At 39.1% G+C, this 20,115-nt stretch overlaps 1 protein-coding gene across 1 annotated transcript in view; it reads right to left on the bottom strand.

Annotated features, from left to right (window-relative positions):
- The window catches only part of obscnb (obscurin, cytoskeletal calmodulin and titin-interacting RhoGEF b), a 533,110-nt gene that overhangs the window by 212,666 nt on the left and 300,329 nt on the right, over positions 1-20,115 (bottom strand). Inside the window, 5 exon segments of the mRNA XM_059971780.1 lie at positions 2,541-2,813; positions 3,083-3,349; positions 4,118-4,375; positions 11,828-12,106; positions 18,992-19,258. Of these exon segments, the coding sequence (XP_059827763.1) occupies positions 2,541-2,813; positions 3,083-3,349; positions 4,118-4,375; positions 11,828-12,106; positions 18,992-19,258 (1,344 nt within the window).

The following is a 20,115-nucleotide window of genomic DNA, read 5'->3' as shown; positions in this document are numbered from 1 at the left end:
ACCATAGCTTCCTGTGGTCATGATATTGCCTAAAGAAGACAATGTGGTCATAGCCAGCTTCCAATTATAATAGCAGAGACTACACAAATCTGTCACTGGAATGCAACTTGAAAAATTTTGGAGCCTGGTTCCAATGGAACAGGTGTCCATCCTAGTCTCAGATGAAAATGAGAGCATGCTGAAATGTTGAATACTAATCATTTAAAACATGCACGCATTTTTTCCCCATTTCAAAAAAAGATTTTGAGTTAATGCTCAGAGATTATTTTTATAATAATGAAAGAATTTAGTGTAGGTGAATGACACATTTGGAAGGGGACACTTTCTAGTCACTTGACCCGATTCTGCCGTTCCTTCAGATCATGACTGCTCTGTACCTCTGCTTGACTTTGATCATGTTCTTTTTATATTCATCAAAAATTCACCAATCTAAATTTTGAAATTTTAAACTGATTCAGGATTGGCAGTCTTTTGAAAGAATATGCTTCACAATTTCCCTCTGGTCTGGATGGGAAAAGTGACTTGAAATTGAAAAGAGCCTAGTTTCTAATTTTAAAATAACACCCTATGCACTGGACCCCGTACCCAAGTGAAAATTTTTCTGTGTTAATTCTATTCCAGTAAATAATTTAAACTGCTTAATTAAATTACTCTCATTGCCCATTAAACTCAATGGATTAGAAGCCAAATTATTTTCATAATTTAAAACTGTAAAGCTCTGATACATTTTTTAGGAAACTATACTATATCCTTTGAGGTTTTATATGCAGAACTGAAGGCAGTATACCAAATGAGATATGACCATTAAGAAAATGCAATCCTTTAAATACTTATTTTCTCTAGATTGATTACTTGGTATCAATGTCGAATGAGACTGCAAACTAAAGAAAAAACACGTTTCCCCTCCTTGCACTATCAATCAATATACTTATAAACATTTCAATATTCTAGCAAGAAACCAAATTACACTACTGAGAATATAAGCAAGTAAAGCAAGGAAGGAAAGTGATATGAGTCAATACACTAGACTGAATAATGGCTAATACGGTATGCTTATTTAGTCAATCTTTTACAACAAACATTCTGTATCATGGTAAAATATTTTAATAGCACTTTATTGTTGATACTAATATCCCCTTAATAATATCCAGTTCAATGAAATCTATTTTTTTTCTTTTCATTAGCTTCTTAATAAATAACAAACCTATTTTTTGGTCACTGCTGCCAAGTGTTAGCTTCAGGGTTATTTAGGCTCACCAATACAAATTATAATTTATCTTTCTGAAATATACTTGGCATTTATTTAAAAGATTCATCATTTCATCAAGCTCCTCCATGCCTAATGTCACTGAAATTGAGCTTGAGTGCAATTGTTCAACAATCTTAATTTAGCATTGGGGTGGCAAAATGCAAGCAATCAAATTTCATGGGCAACTGTCCAGACATTTCACATTATCAACACCCAATACTTGTACACACTCCTTTTGGAACTTGAGTTCAGGGTGGTCCCTAGTACCTTTGGTCTCCTCCTACCAATCATGGCTTTTCTGCCCACAAACATTTTACCACTAGTATTAGATGCATATTTCTTGCAGCCTCTCAAGTACTTTCTGTACTGTTCTTTCTATACCATTATTGTAATATATTATAGTACATGTTTGTGGTATTCTGCTGTTGTTGCCCATCTACTTCATGGTTCAAGATGTGCATTCAGAGATGCTCTTTTGCACACCACTGTAGTAATGTGTGGTTACTTGAGTTACCATTGCCTTCTTGTCAGCTTGAAGCAACTTGGTCATTCTCCCCTAACCTCTCTAATTAACACGGCATTTTTGCCCACAGAACTGCTTGTCACTGAAAATCCCAGGAGGCCAGCAGGTAACTGCAAACCACATTATCTGGCACCATCAATCACTTCACAGTAAAAGTCTCTTAATCCCAATTCTTCCCCATTCTGATGTTTGGCCTGAACAACAACTGAACCTCTTGACCATGTCTGCATGCTTTTACACATTGAGTTGCTGCCACATGATTGACTAATTAAATATTTGCATTAATGAACAGGAGCATAGGTGCAGCTAATAAAGTGACTACTGAGTGTAGATCTTCCATAACCTCTGATACCTGTCCATTTCTAACCCTACAAAGTTCTCTCTCTCATGATCAGTTGTAAAATTCCAAGCTTGCTAAGTTCCAGGCAAGAGGAATTTTTAATTGGTAGCTTGCAGGCTTTCATTCTGCACAGTTATACGTCTGCATATGGAAGCACTGACATATCTTGTGCACTCTTTCCCCACATACCCCACCCCCATTGCAATGCACACAGTATAGTTCCCGGCCTTGCACAAGGACTTCAACAACATACAGTACAAGTCATGAAGCTTTCTCACTCCACCCCAGCAGCCTTTCCCTCTACAGACACCAGCGAGCGCTTCTTAATTCCAAAATGAAATCCATTCAATCTTGATATTCTATAGATTTAAAGATGGTTAACGAAAATAACATTGATATAAAGGTTGAAAGCTATTAGATAATAATACCTTTAACTAATAACTTTGCTGAAGAAGTAAGAGCCCCAGCCTTAAACGTTACTGTTCCTGAGTCATCAGTTCCCAACCCTTGTAGCGTTAACGTGTGAATATTTCCATTTCGAACAGATATCTTATTCAGATCATTATTCTGAAGGGGTGAACCGTCCAGCCACCACTGCGTATTTTCCACATCCTTCTGTGAGAGCTCACATTCAAATGTGGCTGACTCACCAGCAAAGACATCAGTGTTTTTTAAACCAGAAACTATCTTTACTTCACGTTCTGGAAAATGAAACAAAAACTTATCAGTACTTTTCCTTTCTTTATCAAATATAGCTTAAAAAATGTTTACATTCTTGACCATAACCAAAATGGGCAAGTTCTTTTTAATCAATAAACAGAACGTCAATTTAACCATGTAATATGTGAAGAAAATCATAATCTTACAATTGGAAGTTTTTTTAAGAAATAAATTACTTAACATAAGTTGAGGTAGTTTTTAAGTAAATCGCTTTCTCATCTGCAATATTTTTAAGTAGTTGAATTATTACCTCTAACAGTCAAGGTAGCTGTTGTTTGATGTTTCCCACAATAACAAGTATATTTGCCGGCATCTCCTGGTTTTGCATTATGAATTAACAGCTCAACGGTGACACCTTTTTGGCTCATTTCATACTTGTCACTTGGATGAAGCACAACAAGTCTCTTTCTCCATTCAACAGTAGCACTGGGTTTAGAAAGCTCACAGCGTAGATTAGCTGTGTGCCCTTCAACTGCTTCCACATTCTGTAGCTCTTGTTTGAAATAGGCAGGTAAAGCTATTTACATTAATACAAGAAACAATTTAATTATCATTATGGCATTTGCAATGATGACTGTACAACTAGGTCAAAGAAGCTCCAACTAATTTCTTCAAAGTTGTATATAAGTTTCAGTTATGAGAAATAATAAATAATTCAACTCTAAAATAAATAACAGATCATGAAAACAAAGTCTCAATTTCAATACTACATACCCATGCTCTCACCATACCCCTTCTGCGTCCAGAACTTACCTACTTAAATATTTTCTGGAAATTAAAAAAAATAATAAAATATAGGTAAAACCCAGAAAGCTTTATTCTATCTGATAAAAAGCTTTATTCAACAACTTGGCTGCCATGTAGCAGTAAATTCTACAGGTTCACCACACTCTTAAGAAATACCTCTACATCCTCGTCCTAATGGTCTTCTCAGCCAAATCATTGACAAGGAAAATGGAGAGAAGTCCTAAATGTCTTAAAGCCTGTCAACCCTTGTCAGAATTTTGTATATTTCAGATAGAGAACTTCTATTTCTTCCAATTTCCTGAAGATCCAGAATCACCAAACAAACTTTTCTCAACTACAGTTGCATCGCAGGAATCAAACTGAACTTTGCATTCCTTCAATGGCAAGTATAAATAAAACTCCTAAACAAGTGAACTAACATCTGCACAATGATGGAAACAAATAGGAAATATAAAGAAGTTAATAAAAAGTAGATGGGTAACATTGCTAGAATAGTTTTATAATTCTTAAATGACATGAATATTCTTATCTGTCCTACCTTCCACTTTGAGGGAAGCACTAGTCTTCTGATCTCCAGATTCACAAGAATATTCTCCAGCATCCTCTAATGTTAAGTCAGAAATCACCAACTCAGCCATTGAATCTTGCTGCCTCATTTCATATTTACTGCTAGGTTTAATTGTTATTGAGCCTTTCTTCCATGTTACAGGCACATTGCATTCAAAAAGTTCACAACGAAGGAAAACTGTACTTTCCTCATTTGCTTGTATGTTCTGAAGATTTTGTTTGAAAATGACTAAAAATTAAACAATAAGGCCACAATGAACAATACATATTTTGAAATATAAAGACTGATATGCATGGAAACTAACAATTGATTTATCCAAAATTCAAAGTACTCTCCAATACAGTCTTACATAGATATAATGCATCATATCCACAACACATATTCTCTTTGCTTCAACCAAACGCAAATAATATTCTGAAAGTGAAGAAAGAGAGTACAGGCTAGCAAAAATGTGACTCAGTATTTCTCGTAGTGAAAATATAAGAATCTATAATGAAAGATATAATTACAGAGCATATGGGAGAATGATAGAAGGATTGAGCAAAATGAACTCAGATTTATGAAATGAACATTTGACTAATATACTATTTGGATGGAAATAGCCCAATAAAAGAAATGAAATGTGTGCTTTTGGTAGATTTTTAGACCATAAGATATAGGAGTAGAAGCAAGCCATTCGGCCTATCGAGTCTGCTCTGCCATTCAATCATGGGCTGATGCAATTCTTCTAGTAAAATGTTATCAGTAATTTTGCTCTTTTTGGACTGTTAGCACCAAGCATTATTTACCTACTATTATTCTGTAGGTACCTTTGGACTGATGCAGGAAAAGTACTAGGAGAAGTTGAGCACTTTCCTCTACTATCCTGTTCTGTGTAGCTCTTGACATATCTGTGCTGGACTCTTATAATTGCAAAGTACCCTGATGTGGGCAGCTACACAAGCAGAAGGTAGCCCTCATTTCCTAGAATCTATCAGAGCATTGCTAGCTGATGGAAGTGTCCAGCTAGCATCTCCCCCATTATGAAGGAATCAAGCATGCTTCAAGAAAATACACACAAAATGCTGGAGGAACTCAGCAGGCCAGGCAGCATCTATGAAAAAGAGTATACAGTTGATGTTTTGGGCTAAGACCCTTCACAGGGCGATGAAGGATCTCGGCTGTTTACTGGATTCCTGCCTGCACAAGTGAGTTCCTCCAGCATTTTGTGTGTATTACTTTAATTTCCAGCATCTAGTTTTTCTCATTTATTCTTCCAGGAAAGATGGAGGAAATTCTCCAAGTGATCAATAGAGAACCACACACACCGAGGGAGTGAAAACATTTTCTATTCATGAAAAGTTCTAGATTATTAAAGGTGCCCATATGGGCAATGAGTGATACTGTACTTATGGAAAGCCAGCAGGGCTGATGGAAGTGTCCAGCTAGCATCTCCCCCATTATGAAGGAATCAAGCGTGCTTTGAGAAAATACACAAAAAATGCTTGAGGAATTCAGCAGGCCAGGCAGCATCAATGAAAAAGAGTAAACAGTTGATGCCCAAGATACCATCTGATCTCAATGAAGTCAAAGTCAATGAATTCACTTTTTCAGAATACAGAACCTGGATAACTTCTCTGAAGCATGAATGATCAGCAAATTAGATGACAGAAATCTCATCACTGCTTCAAAATGACTCTGTAGCAAGGAAGTTTAGAGTCAACACAACCTTTACCACGGAAAGAACCTTGCAAACATAAAAGGTTAACAATGGAGAAACTAGAGATTGCAGATGCTGAGATAATAAGCAGCACAGAATATACTGGAAGAACTCAGTGGGTCTAGTAGCATTAGAGGAAGGAAAGAAATTGACAACATTTCAGGTCAACACCCTGCATCAGGACTGCAAGTGGAGAGGCAAGATGGCCAACATAGAAGAGAATGAGGGGAGTGGGAAGACAGGATTCCGAGTTGATTGGTGGGCTGAGGTGAGTTCCAGGTAGGTGAGTGAGCAGAGGTGGAGATGGAAGACTGTGGCGGGGAATAACACGCAGAAGCAGACAAAATGTAGAATCAACAGATGAAGCAAGGTGGAAGGAGGGGTGTGTAAAGGTGAGAGACAATGGAGATGAGCTCTACCACTGTTATTTGAGTGTCACAGAGTCATAGGAAAGTACAGCACAGAAACAGGTCCTTCAGCCCATCTAGTTTGCATTGAACCATTTAAACTGCCTACTCCCATTGACTTGTACCTGGACAATAGTTATCCATATCCTTACTATCCATGTACCTATCCAAACTTCTCTTAAATGTTGAAATCAAGCTCACGTGCACCACTTGCACAAGAAACTAGAAAATAAGGAGATCTACTAATTTGCTATTTCATCTCCTGAGTCTACTGAGTACTGATACTTCGGGTTTAAAATGGCACTACTGAAGATGTGTGACAGCTTATTGGTAGATCAAGATCAAAGGAATTTGATTTAAATCATTATTAATAACACCTTTCTTTTAAAAAAAAAGTAAATTGTGGTAAACTATCACTGCAAACAATGAAGAAGCGAGCAAAAGCAAAGCAAATTTGTGCGATGTGCCTTGCTGGTGCACAGCAAAATCAAGGTACTTGGAGTTGGAGCTGAGCTGGCTGGAGTGAACATTTCAGAGGGGAGAAGACAGGACGGAAAAAGGTTGGAGGAGCAACACCTTATATTCCGTCTGGGTTGCCTCCAACCTGAAGTTATGAACATTGATTTCTCAAACTTCTGGTAATGCCTGTCCCACCTCACCCTTCACCACTCCATTACAAGTATCATGTCACATGATGGTGATAATAAACCTGATTCTGATTCACCTTATCCCCTTACATGCCTATCATCTCCCTCTACTGCTCCTCCCCCTTTTTTTTTCTTCCATGGTCTTCTGTCCTTTCCTATCAGATTCCCCCTTCTCCAGCCCTGTATCTCTTTCACCAATCAACTTCCCAACTCTTTACTTCGCTCTCCCTCCTGATTTCACCTATCATCTTGGGGGTTCTTCCCCCCCCCCTCACTTTCCTACTATGACTCCTCATCCTTTTTTCCAGTCCCGATGAAGGGTTTTGTCTCCAAAGTACTCTTTTCCATAGATGCTGCCTGGCCTGCTGAGCTTCTTCAGCATTTTGTGTGTGTTGCTTGGATTTTCTCGTTTGTGATATTGTTTGCTAGCTTGCTTTCATATGTCATCTTTTCCCTTCTAATGATTCTTTTAGTTGTTTTCTGCAGGTTTTAAAAGCTTCCCAATCCGCTCTTTTCCTGCTAATTTTTGCATTGTTGTATGCTCTCTCTTTTGAGCACAGAACATAGACAGCTACAGCAAAATTACAGGCCCTTCGGCCCACAATATTGTGCCGACCATGTAACCTACTCTAGAAACTGCCTAGAATTTCCCTACCACATAGCCCTCTACTTTTCTAAGCTCCATGTATCTATCTAAGAGGCTCCAAAAAGACCCTAATGCATTCACCTCCACCACTGTCGCCGGCAGTACATTCCACGCACTCACCACTCTCTGTGTGAAAAACTTACCCCTAACGTTCCCTCTGTACCTACTTTGAAGCACCTTAAATCTATGCCGCCTCACTTTTGCTATTTCAGCCCTGGGAAAAAGCCTCTGGTTATCCACACAATTGCTTTTATATTAAGCTATACAGCTATACTATTTCGCCATTTGATAACTTCTTTGTTTTTGGAATACATCTCTCCTACACTTTCCAGAAACTCACACCATTGCTGCTCTGCTGTCATCCTTGCCAGCATCTCCTTCCAATTTACTTTGGCCAGCTTCTCTTTCATACCACTTTTACTCCACTGAAATACTGCTATGTGAAACCTTACTTTCTCCCTTTCAAGTCAAGTTACTTTTATTGTCTTTTCGACCATAACTGCTGGTACAGTGCATAGTAAAAATGAGACTTTTTTTCAGGACCATGGTGTTACATGACAGTACAAAAACTAAACTGAACTACGTAAAAAACAACAGAGGAAAAAAACAGACACACAACAACTAGACTACAGACCTACCCAGGACTGCATAAAGTGCACAAAACAGTGCAGGCATTACAATAAATAATAAACAGGACAATAGGGCAGTAAGGTGTTAGTCCAGGCTCTGGGTATTGAGGAGTCTGACAGTTTGGGGGAAGAAACTGTTACATAGTCTGGTCGTGAGAGCCCGAATGCTTCGGTGCCTTTTCCCAGACGGCAGGAGGGAGAAGAGTTTGTATGAGGGATGCGTGGGGTCCTTCATAATGCTGTTTGCTTTGCGGATGCAGCTTGTAGTGTAAATTTCAAGTTGAAATTTCAGATTTCAAGTTGAAGCCAATCATATTGTGATCACTGTCTCCTGAGGGTTCCTTTACCTTAAGCTCCCAAATTGTCTCTAGTTCATTACATAGCACCCAATCCAGTACAGCAGATCCCTCATTGGATCAATGACTAGCTGCTCTAACAAGCCAACTTGTAGACATTCAAAAAATTCACTTTAGAGATCCATCGCCAACCTGATTTTCCCAATCTACCTACTTGCTAAAATCCCCCATGTTGTACTCTGTAGTCCATATCCCTGCTACTGCTTGGAGGTCTGTATATAACTGCCATAAGGGTCCCTTTACTGTTACAGTTTTTTAACTTAATCCACAAGGATTCAACATCTTCCCATCCTATGTCACATCTTTCTAATGATCTGATGCCATTCCTTACCTGAAGAGTAATGCCACACCCCCTGCCTATCTTCCTATCCCTTTGATACAACGTGCAACCTTGGATATTCAGCTCCCAACTACAATCATCCTGCAGCCACGATTTAGTGATGGCCACAACATCATACATGACAATCTGTAATAGTGCAACAAGATCATCCACCATAATTCTTAAACTCTGTGCATTGAGATATAAAACTTTGAGTACTGTATTTGCGACCCTTTGTGATTCTGCATCCCTAATGCACTGATACGTACCCTGCTGGCTGCAATTATATCCATCATCTGCCTGCCCTTCCTGACAATCTAACTGCACGCTATCTTTGCTATTTTACCATCCATCCTATCCTGAATCCCTTCACTCCAGTTCCAATTCCCCTGCTAAATTCATTTAAACTCTCCCCAACAATTCTAACAAAGCTGCCCACGAGAATATTGGTGCCCCTTGGCTTCAGGTGCAACCCTTCCCTTTTGTACAGTTCATACCTCCCCCAGAAGAGATCTCAATGATTCAATAACCTAAAGCCCTGCCCCCTGCACCAGCTTCCCAGCCACATACTTATCTGCCAAATCATCCTGTTTCCACCTTCACTAGCATGCAGCATAGGTAGCAATCCAGAAGTTTTTACCCTGGAGGTCCTGCTTCTCAGCTTTCTGCCTAGCTCTCTAAATTCTCTCTTCAGGACCTCTTTGCTTTTCCTTCCTACGTCATTGAAACCAACATGTACCAAGACATCTGGCTGTTCTCCCTCCTCCTCCAACATGTGTGGACACAGTCTGAGACATTCCTGTCCTGGCATCTGGGAGCAACAACAACATACCATCTGGGTGTCCCGTTCACATCTACAGAAACTTCTGTCTGTTCCTCTGACTATCGAGTCCCCTATCACTATAGTTCCCCTTTTCTCCCTCTTTCCCTTCTGCACTCGGTCTCTACGGCATTACCCTGAAGGTCACACCCCACAAGTTTCCAAAAAGGTATACTTATTGAGGGGAATGGCCACAGTGTGCTCTGCATTAACTGCCTATTCACCTTCCCATTCCTACACCTGACAATCACCCAGCTACCCGCCTCCTGCAACTTAGGGGTGACTACTACTTTCCTGTTTTGCCGATCAATGATCTCCTCACTCTCCCGTACAAGCCAAAGATCTAGTACTGGACAATGTACAGGTGGCAGAACCTCTTGGTGAGTGAGTATTTCCAAGGTATTGTCTACAACTCCTTGATCTTTAGCATTGTCATGGTCAAGGAGCAGATGATATGGGAAAATATTTTTTGGGGTAGGGATTAATTACATTAGTATTAGGCAGCAACATTGGAGAATAAACTGGGTATAGATATTTTCAAGGAAATGCACAGCAGAAATGTGGAGGTTAACAACCATTTGCATGGGGTTCTGGAAAGGTTAATCCCACTTAGGGAAAAGATGGTAGGATAAAAGTACTAAGGTTGACAAGAGAGGTGGAACATTTAGTCAAGATTAAGGAGGAAGCATACTTAAGGTTTAGGAAACAAAATCAGAGAGGACTCTTGAGAAATATACAACAGCTGGGAAGGAGCTTAAAAAGGGACTTGGAAGAGATAAAAGAGAACTTAAGGAGGCTTTGGCAAGTAGTATTGAGGTGTGCTACAGATACATGAAGAATCGGAGGAAGGGGAGGCCCTTAATGAGTACTTTGGGGGATTTTGACTAATGTGAGGTCAGTGTAGAACAGGCTAGTGTTCCCTGGATTGAATGGGATACATACCAGGTTTCTACAGGAAACCAGGGAAGAAATTGTTGGAGCATTGACAATAATCTTTGGTAAATGTTATTCCATTGTTCAAGAAAGGCAATAAGGATCTAATCCTGGTAATTATAGACCAGTGAGTTTTTTGTCAGTGGTGGGGAAACTAATGGAGAGGATTCTTAGAGAAAGGATTTATAAGCACAATCATTAGACAATGTCAGCATTGCTTTGTGAAGTACAAGTGTATAATTGAGTTTTTCGGGGAGGTGGCAAAAACAAATTGATGAAGGTCATGCAACAGATGTGGTGTGCATGGATTTTTAGCAAGGTACTTGGTAGTAAGAAAGACTTCTGCTCTCAGGTTTGCATCATTCTTGCTGTGATAGTCCAAAGTCTTCCACAATAGATTGCTGACTGCAGTGATACCACTGGTGCACCCACTGAATACTGCAGCAGATAAATGTTGAAGAAGTGTCTCACTGCCAGATCAAAGACACCCTCTGGACTTTGGAAGATTCTTGAACAGCCTATAATTGTCCTGCTCTTGGAAGAATGTCATTAAACTGGAAAGTGTGCAAAAAATATTTACAAGGATGTTACAGAGAAAGGAAGGCATGGGTTATAATGAGAAAGTGGACAAGCAATGACTTTTTTCTCCTGAAGCATGAAGCTGATGGGTGACCTTAAAGAGGAGCATAGATAAGGTGAATACTCAAAGTTTTTACTTCAGGTTAGGAGATTCCAAAACTCAAGGGCCCAGGTTTAAGGGACATGAGATGCAACTTTTCCAGAGGGTGACGAGCATATAGAATGAGTTATCAGATAAAGTGATAGAGGTGGGTGCAATTAAAACATTTAAAAAAGCATTTGGACAATTGCATGGATAGGAAAGATGTAGAGTGATATGGTTCAAACACAGGCAAAAGTTCCAGTTAAGAATCTAGGTTTGCACAGGTAACTGGGAGTACAATGTAATCCTCTAAATTTGCATAACATTTAAAGAATAGTGTAGCATGTTCACATTTTCAATACTTAAAAGTTTTTAAGAAATTCAGGATTATCGATTTCTTTGATCATTAATATTGTCACATACAAGTTGCATGTTTAATCATGTTTAATCAATAACTTTAGGTAAAATTGTTGGAAAACCAAATAGCACTACATGCTGAAATGCATGTTAGGGACATTATCTTGAACAACCACCATGAAGAGTACAAAATGTGAGGAACATACCTTTAGGTTTTTCTTGCACTACCAACTTAGCTGTTGAACTTTCAGAGCCGACCTTGAACATAATAGTTCCGGAATTATCAGGTGTGACATTTTTCAATATCAAAGTGTGCATCTTATCAGTAACTTTGATATCACAGCATTCATTACTTTGAAGTAGTTTTCCACCTAACCACCACTGAGCATTTTTAATATCTTCTTGAGAAATCTCACATATGAATCTCACACTGTTTTGCTCAACCACAGTTGTATCTTCAAGCCCACGAATAATTTTTATGCGTTCTGTAGAAAATGTTCAGAGAATGGTTTTGAGTTGAGGTAAACAGACATAAAACTTGGAGATTTCTTTAATTTCTGCAAGTAACGAAACATGAAAACTGTTAACACATTCTCTAAACTTGTTTACAATTTTTAGGTGGGCTAGTATTAGAAGGCTAAGTATAAAGAAAAAGGAGATGGAGTAGGTCTCTTAATACAAAAGTGAGAAATGATTTTGGGTTAGTAGATCAACAGGTAGAATCAGTCTGCATGGCAGTAAGAAACAGCAAGGGAAAGAATAACTGGCTGGTAGAGTCATCAGGCCACATAACAAAGGTACATGGTACACAGAGGAATAAATAAATAGTGGGGGCTTGTAATAAACACAATGGAATAACTGCGGACCATTCAAATAGTCCTGAAGCAAGTTCTGGTTAGTTCTTAAATAGTGGCACCAATTAGGGACATGTTATTTTAGATCTGACCATGCGTAGTGAGGCAAAGTTAATTAAGAATAGGTTTAATGTTAGCAAAACAGCTTCTGAAGAGTGATAATAACATGACAGGATTTCACATCTACTACCTTTATTGAGAACCTTGAAAGTTATCAGTGGAACTTCAGAGTATTTATGATATTCCAATAGTTTATGGCATCTTTAGAGTAATTATTTAAAATTCTGGAATATTATCTGAATTAAAATTTCACACTGCCATGGTGGGACTTTAACTTAATTCTCTGGATAGTTAGACAAGCTTCTGCGTAACTTACAATTAGAAAAACAAACCCTATGAACACTTAGTAAGTCAGGCAGCATCCATGAAAAGAGAAGCAGATGACATGCAGAACCTTTACCAAAAGTGGTAAAGAGCGAAAACAAGTTAGTTTTAAATTGCAGAGAGTGTGGAGGAGTGATGATTAGGACAAAGGGAGGATCGCTGAAAGAATGAAGCCTGGGTTACACCGTAGACAAGTCATCTGATCAACCTGGGACAATGGAGAAATTCCTCTGTGATTTCTATCACCTGATACACTTCCTTTTTCCCTCATTTTGCATTCAAAAGATTCATTCTTTCATCTCCACTCATACTCTTCTCACAATACCTGCTTGCCCTTTTTCCTTTCCCCTTCCAGGCATCCAAATATTTTTTTCAACTGAAGCACTGATTTACCAGTATGCATTCGAAACTCATAATGTGCTTTCCTCTATCTGGAAGATTCAAACACAGATTGAAGGAATGCTTCCCAGAATACATCCACTGTCTACAGTAGTGATCCAGGCCTGTCACTTTAGTTCTTTTTTCCACTCCAACTGTGACATCTCTGCCTTTAGCACTTTCTATGCAAGTCCAAAGTGAGCCTAAAGAACACCATCTCACTTTGTGATTTGCACAAAAAGCCTTCAGGACTTAGTCACAGAATAGTACAGCACAGAAACAAGCCCTCTGGCCCTTTATATCTATGCTGGTTTTTTATCCTATCAACACTAACTCTATTCATCTACAATAAACATCTGCCTTACCATTTAACCATTTAAACACTTCAAGCATAATACAGTACGGTACCAAATTCCGCGGATCCACAAGTCCCGTGTATAAAATGGCGTAGTATTTGCACGAAACCTACACAAATCTTCCCGTATTCTTTAAATCATCTCAAGATTACTTATAATACCTAATACAATGTAAATGCTATGTAAATAGTTGTTATACTGTAATGTTTAGGGAATAATGACAAGAAAAAATAAGTCTGTACATGTTCAGTACAGATGCAACTATCATAGCTTTTCTGGGAACGCTGATGCTGCCTCGGCATCAACCGATGCCGATTCTCCCATGATCTTTAAGTTCTTGAGGCTGTAGTGCTTTATATAGCTCGCCAGCCATCCCTTACTAGCCTTAAACTCCTTCCTCTCGCTCACAATACAAGTAGTGAACGAAGGAGATGCGAGTCAAACAATGCTCAAACAACGAGTAATCATCTGTAGATTACAGTGACCCAGCTGGTGGCGTAGTGGCATCAGCGTCAGACTTCAGGACGAAAGGTCCCAAGTTTGAATCCAGCTCCAGCCGGCTCCCCTGCATGCTTTCCATCTGTGCTTGGTTAGGAGCTGGTGATCTCTTTGGAAACTCACCCGGCAGAAGGCAATGGCAAACCAATGCTGTAACTTGCCTTGTACGCGGTTCCCCACTACATCAGAGAGGTGTGGAGGTAAACTGTCTGCTAACCGGAGAAACTCTGGATGCGACGTACTTCTCCTTTTCCTAGATTACAGTACTTTATGCTCCCTTTGAGGAATTGCTTTGACAACATAACTGCTTTTTAGGAGCCATTTTTTCACAGAAACAAAGGGTGCACACAACACAAGTAGCGACCGAATGAGACGTGAGGCAAGTAATGCTCAAACAATGAGTGCTGGAGAGAGAACCTCTGGTTTTTCTTTCTTGATCCTGATCTGCAGCTGCAGAACCAGCGGATATGGAGAGCCGACTGTACTTATACCTGATTCTACCACATCCCATGGCTGCATGCTCTAGTTATCAACAACTGTGTAAAATCCTTACCTTAGGATTAAAATCTCACTTTAAACCAGTGTTTCCTACCTTAGGAAAAAAAGATTTTGGCTATCTATCCTATCAATACTTCTCATAATCTTATATACCTCTCTTAAGTCAGCCCACAGCATCTTTCACTTCAAAGAAATAGCACAACCTATCCAATGCCCCTGTAATTTAAAAACATCCAATCCAGGCAACATTCTAGTGAATTTCCTTTGCACTCTCTCAACAACAATCACATATTTCATATGGTGTGGCAATCAGAACTGCACACATTACTCCATGTGCTGCCAAACCAGTGTTTTGAAATGTTGAAATATAGCAGACAATTCTTATATTCTACGCCCCAGTCGATGAAAACAGCAACCAGATGTCTTCATCATCACCTTTACACTCCATGTTGCCATTTCCAGGAAGCTAGGATTTGAATCCCAAGGTCTCTTTGTTCATCAACTTTCCTTAGTGACCTATAACATTTTTCTATATGTTCTACCCATATTTGATTTTCCATAATGTATTGTTTTCCTATGGTTGGGATTAGACTCCAACTGAAGTATTATATCCAACTCTCCAACTGATCTCTATACTGCTGGAACCTTCAACAACCTTCCTTGCTATTCACGATACCACCAGTTATTGTGCCAGTCACAAACTTACTAATCATCTCTCCTACATTAAAACTAAACTTACCAATTCAAATAGCCAACTTTTCCAGATTGTATTAGATCAGGCCTTTCTGATGAAAGTTAACTAACCTGAAACGTTAACTCTGTTGTTCTCTACAGATACAACCTGACCTGCCGACTATTTCAAGAATTTCCTTTTTTTTTACTGCAAGCCTAGTAACTGTGAATGGGATACTTTTTTTGGTAAATTTATTAGACTACTTTAAGGATATTAATAACAATGGTGGGTAAGTAAGAGACAGTTGATATATGTGGTTCTGCATAAGCAATTGATAAGGTGTCACAGAAAGGTTACAGCACTAGGTAAGAACATGCAGTATTATTGGTTATGTATTGCTGGATATATATTAACCCAGAAGGTGATTGGCAGAAAACTTTAGCTGTCCACTTTCAGCTTTGAAAACTATAATTAGAGGGATCAGTGCTGCAGGCTCAACTATTTATATTTTGTTGCATATTTATAAATTAGACTATCAAGCGAGTCTTAGAAAATATGTGCGGTGGACAGAATGTATTGTAAATGAGTGTAGAGAGGTTGAGTATGTGGTAAAACATAAAAAAATTGAGTTAAATATAAGAAAAAATTCAGCTATCCACTTTGGTGAGAAGAAAAATAATGTACAATGCTTAACAATCCTTTGCAAAATGATGTTGTGTACGGTAATCTGGGTGTTCTTAAACATAAAACAAAGACTGTTAGCCTGCAATTGTGGTGAACTACGTGCCTGTCGGGACACGCCCCTGCTGACTGCTCCTGTGGCTCCTCCTGACGCTCGGCCTCAGTCTCCAAGCCATTGTATGATAGACACTCACTCCTGGTTCCTTCTTCCAGTCAATAAAAGCCGATATCTCGCCTTACGTCTCAGTGTGAGTTATTGATGGTGCATCAGTAATTTAGATGGCAAGTGGAATGCTGATTTTTATTGATATGGACCACTTTGCTAAGGTTATAGAATACTTAGTGTTCATTCATCCCCTCAAAATTAATCAGTACATCAAAACATCCTTGTGCAATTCGACCCTCAACTTCCTCACCTGCAGATCCTAGTCAGATCGGATTGGCATCACCTCCTCCACAATCTCCATCAGCACAGATGCACCACAAGCCTATGTGCTCAGCCCCCTGCTCTACATGCTTAATACTTATGTATGTGAGGCTAAGCACAGCTCCAATGCCATTTTTAAGTTTGGCTGACTCTAAAGTGGTGACAAATCAGCATATAAGAGGGAGATTGAAAATCCAGCTGAGTGGTGGTGCCACAACAACCACCTCTCACTCAACGTTAACAAGACCAATGAGTTAATTATTGACTTCAGGAGGTGGACAACCAGAGGTCCATGAGCCAGTCCTCATCAGAGGATCAGAGGTGGAGAGATCAGCAACTCTAAATTTCTTGATGTTATCATTTCAGAGGACCTGTCTGGAGCCCAGCACACAAGTTCAATTATGAAGAAAGCATGGCAGCACTTCCACTTCCTTAGAAGCTTGTGAAGATTCGGCATTAAATCTAAAACCTTGACAAACTTCTATAGATGTGTTGTGAAGAGTATCTGGAGCTGTTATAGAACGCCCTTGAACAGAAAATCCTACAAAAAGGACTGGATATGGCACAGTCCACTATGGGAAAAGCACCCCCCACCCACCACTGAGTACATCTGTGAAAACAGCATTCATCATCAGGGTCTCCCACCACTCAGGTCATGTTTTTTTTTGCTGTTGCCATCAGGAAGAAGGTACAAAAACTTCAGAACCCACACTACCAGTTTCAAGAACTGTTATTACCCCTCAACCATCAGGCTCTTGAACCAGTGGGGATAACTTCACTCAATTTTATTCGCCCCATCAATGAACTGTTCCCACAATCCACGGACTCACTTTCAAGGACTCTTCATCTCATGTTCTCAATATTACTTCTTTATTTATTATCATTATTTCTTTTGTATTTGCTCAGTTTGTCGTCATTTGCACATTGGTTGTCTATCCATCCTATTGGTTGTGGTCTTTCATTGATTCTATTATGCTTTTTGGATTTATTAAATATGTGTGGTAAACCATGAATACCTGTCTGGACACACCCCTCTGCTTACTGCTCCTGTGGCTCCTCCCACAGACCCCTGTATAAAGGCGATTGGGGCACTGCTCCTCCCTCAGTCTTCGAGATGTCATGCTCCCTTTTTGCTGTTAATAAAAGCCTATCGTTCACTTCCAGTCTCCGAGAGTTATTGATGGTGCATCAGTATGGCCAAAAGAAAACGAATCTCAGGGTAGTATTTGGTGACATACTCATACTTTGCTAATAAAATTACTTACTTACTTAAGAGTATGGTGAGTATTAACTTGATGTTTCTAGATTAGAACAAGAAAGATTGGTGGTATTATGGACAGCCTAAAACACTGGCAAAGGATACAGCGGACACTGATCAATTGCAGATATGGGTGGAGAAATGACAGATTGGGTTTAGCCTAGCCAAATATGAAGTGATATATCTTTGAGATATCACATTATATATATGTAAAAAACAGCACACTATTAATGGTATGACCTTTAATGGTGTTGATGTGCAGAGGAATCTTAGGGACCAAGTCTAAAGCTCCCTGAAAGTGATTTCACAGGTTGATATGGTGATAAAGATGACATCTGACAAGCTACTTTATTGGGATTGAGAGTCTGGAAGTTATGCTGCAATCTTAAAAAACTCCAGTTAAGCCACTTCTGGAACATTGCATTCAATTCTGGTTGTTCCTATACAGGAAGGACGTGGAGACTTTTGAGAGGACGAAGGCTTTTACCAGGATGCTGCCTGGATTAGAGGGCATGTGCTATAAAGGGGACGTTGGACAAACTTGAGTTGTTTTCTCTGAAGTGAAGGAGACTGAGGGGAGATCTGATAGAAGTTGAAAAGTTGTGAAGGGGCATAGACAGCCAGGGTTGGAATGTCTGATTCCAGAGGTTGGAGGGTGGCAATTTCAAAGGAGATATGTGGGGCAAGTGTGTGCTTTTTTTATTATATAAAGAGTAATGGAATGCACTACCTGGAGTGGTGGTAGAGGAAAGTACATAAAGGCATTAAGAGGCTCTTAGTTAGATACACAAATGTGCAGGACATGGAAGGTATTGACATTGTGTAGACAGAAGGGATCAATTTGGTTGGGGATTTGATTACTTATTTAATAAGTTCAGCACTTCACTGTGGGCCGAAGGGCCTGCTCCTATGCTGGACTGCTCTATGAAACATGTGCAGCATTTTACAGCATATTGTTGCAGTTAACAGATACAGATTTCAACTCTGATAAAGTACAATTATAAACAAGAGAAAAATTTGTAGATACTGGAAATTCAAGCAATACATACAAAATGCTGGAGGAACTCAGCAGGCCAGGCAGCATCTATGGAAGAAAGCAGTCCTGGCAAAGGGTCTCAGCCCAAATTATCAACTGTACTTTTTTCCATAGATGCAGCCTGGCCTGCTAAATTCCTCCAGCATTTTATGTGTGTGTGGCTTAAAGTACAATTATTCTCATTTTATGTTTAGTACGGGGGCGGCACTTTGCCAGCACTATTATTATTTTTAATGGTAATAATAATGCTAAAACAATAATGGTTTAAAATCTAAAATTAAAAAGAGTTGGTGCCAGCCACAATTATATTAAACAATGAATATGTACCTTTCACAGACAAATTAGCTTTTGTCTGGTCATCACCGGAATCACAAGTGTATTCGCCAGCATCTTCAAGCTTCAGATTATGGATTAATAATTCAACAACAAAACCATCTTGTAATAGTTCATATTTGTCACTTTGACTTAGTTTTTGAGACCCTCTTTTCCACATGACTGGTGCACCAGCTTTATTCAGTTCACAATGTAGTGATATCAGACCTCCTTCATCACCCTCCTGGTTTTGGAGTTTCTTTACAAACTGAACAGGTGCAGCTACAGCAAAAAAAAAACCCCAGAAATTTAGAACATCTAAACAAACTATAGTTCTACTGTAGGCAATGGGAAATATTTGTATAAAGCATGCAAAACAACAATATTATTATGAACTTAAATCCAATACTTCAAATATTAGACTTATTAATATGACCTACATTAGCAAAATTACTAGCTAATGCAAAGTTATTCCCAATTTTTGAAAATATGAGTTTATGAGGCATAAAGCTCCAAAATGGATTCTGCATTTTCTGGAGTGAGTTGTGGAGAAGAATATGAGTTACAAGGAGTGTAGATTATCCATGTTCCAATGGGCTCTGCTATTTACTTTTGCCTCTTACATTTGACCTTGCAAAGTGGACTACATTTCCAGCTGGTCAATATCCTGCTTTAATCTCTGACAACCCTCCTCACTTGCTCCACTAATTTTGAACAAGAGAAAATCTGCAGATTAGTGCAGATCCACTAATTTTGTGTCATTTGTAAACTTACTAATCAGCCTACATACATTTTTGCAACTACAAAAGTCCCAGCACTGATTCTTGCAGAACATTATTAGTTACCAACTTCCAGTTAGAAAAATATTCCACCACCTCTACCCTCTGTCTTCTACGACCAAGCCAATTTTGTATCCTTCTTATCAAATCATTAAATATCCCATGTGACTTAATGTTCTGGACCAGCCTGCTTTGTCAAATTCTTTGCTAAAGTCCGTGTAGACATCTTCAAAAAACTTAAATCAAAGTTCTGAGATGGGACTTTTTCCGAACAAAGCCATGCTGGCCATCACTAATCCAAGTTTTTCCAAATAGGAGTAAATACGGCCCCTAAGAATTTTCTTGTGTGATTTCCCAACC

Source organism: Hypanus sabinus, chromosome 6 (genome assembly GCF_030144855.1).
Source record: "Hypanus sabinus isolate sHypSab1 chromosome 6, sHypSab1.hap1, whole genome shotgun sequence".
NCBI lineage: Eukaryota > Metazoa > Chordata > Chondrichthyes > Myliobatiformes > Dasyatidae > Hypanus > Hypanus sabinus.
This window is presented reverse-complemented; position numbering and strand designations above follow the sequence as displayed.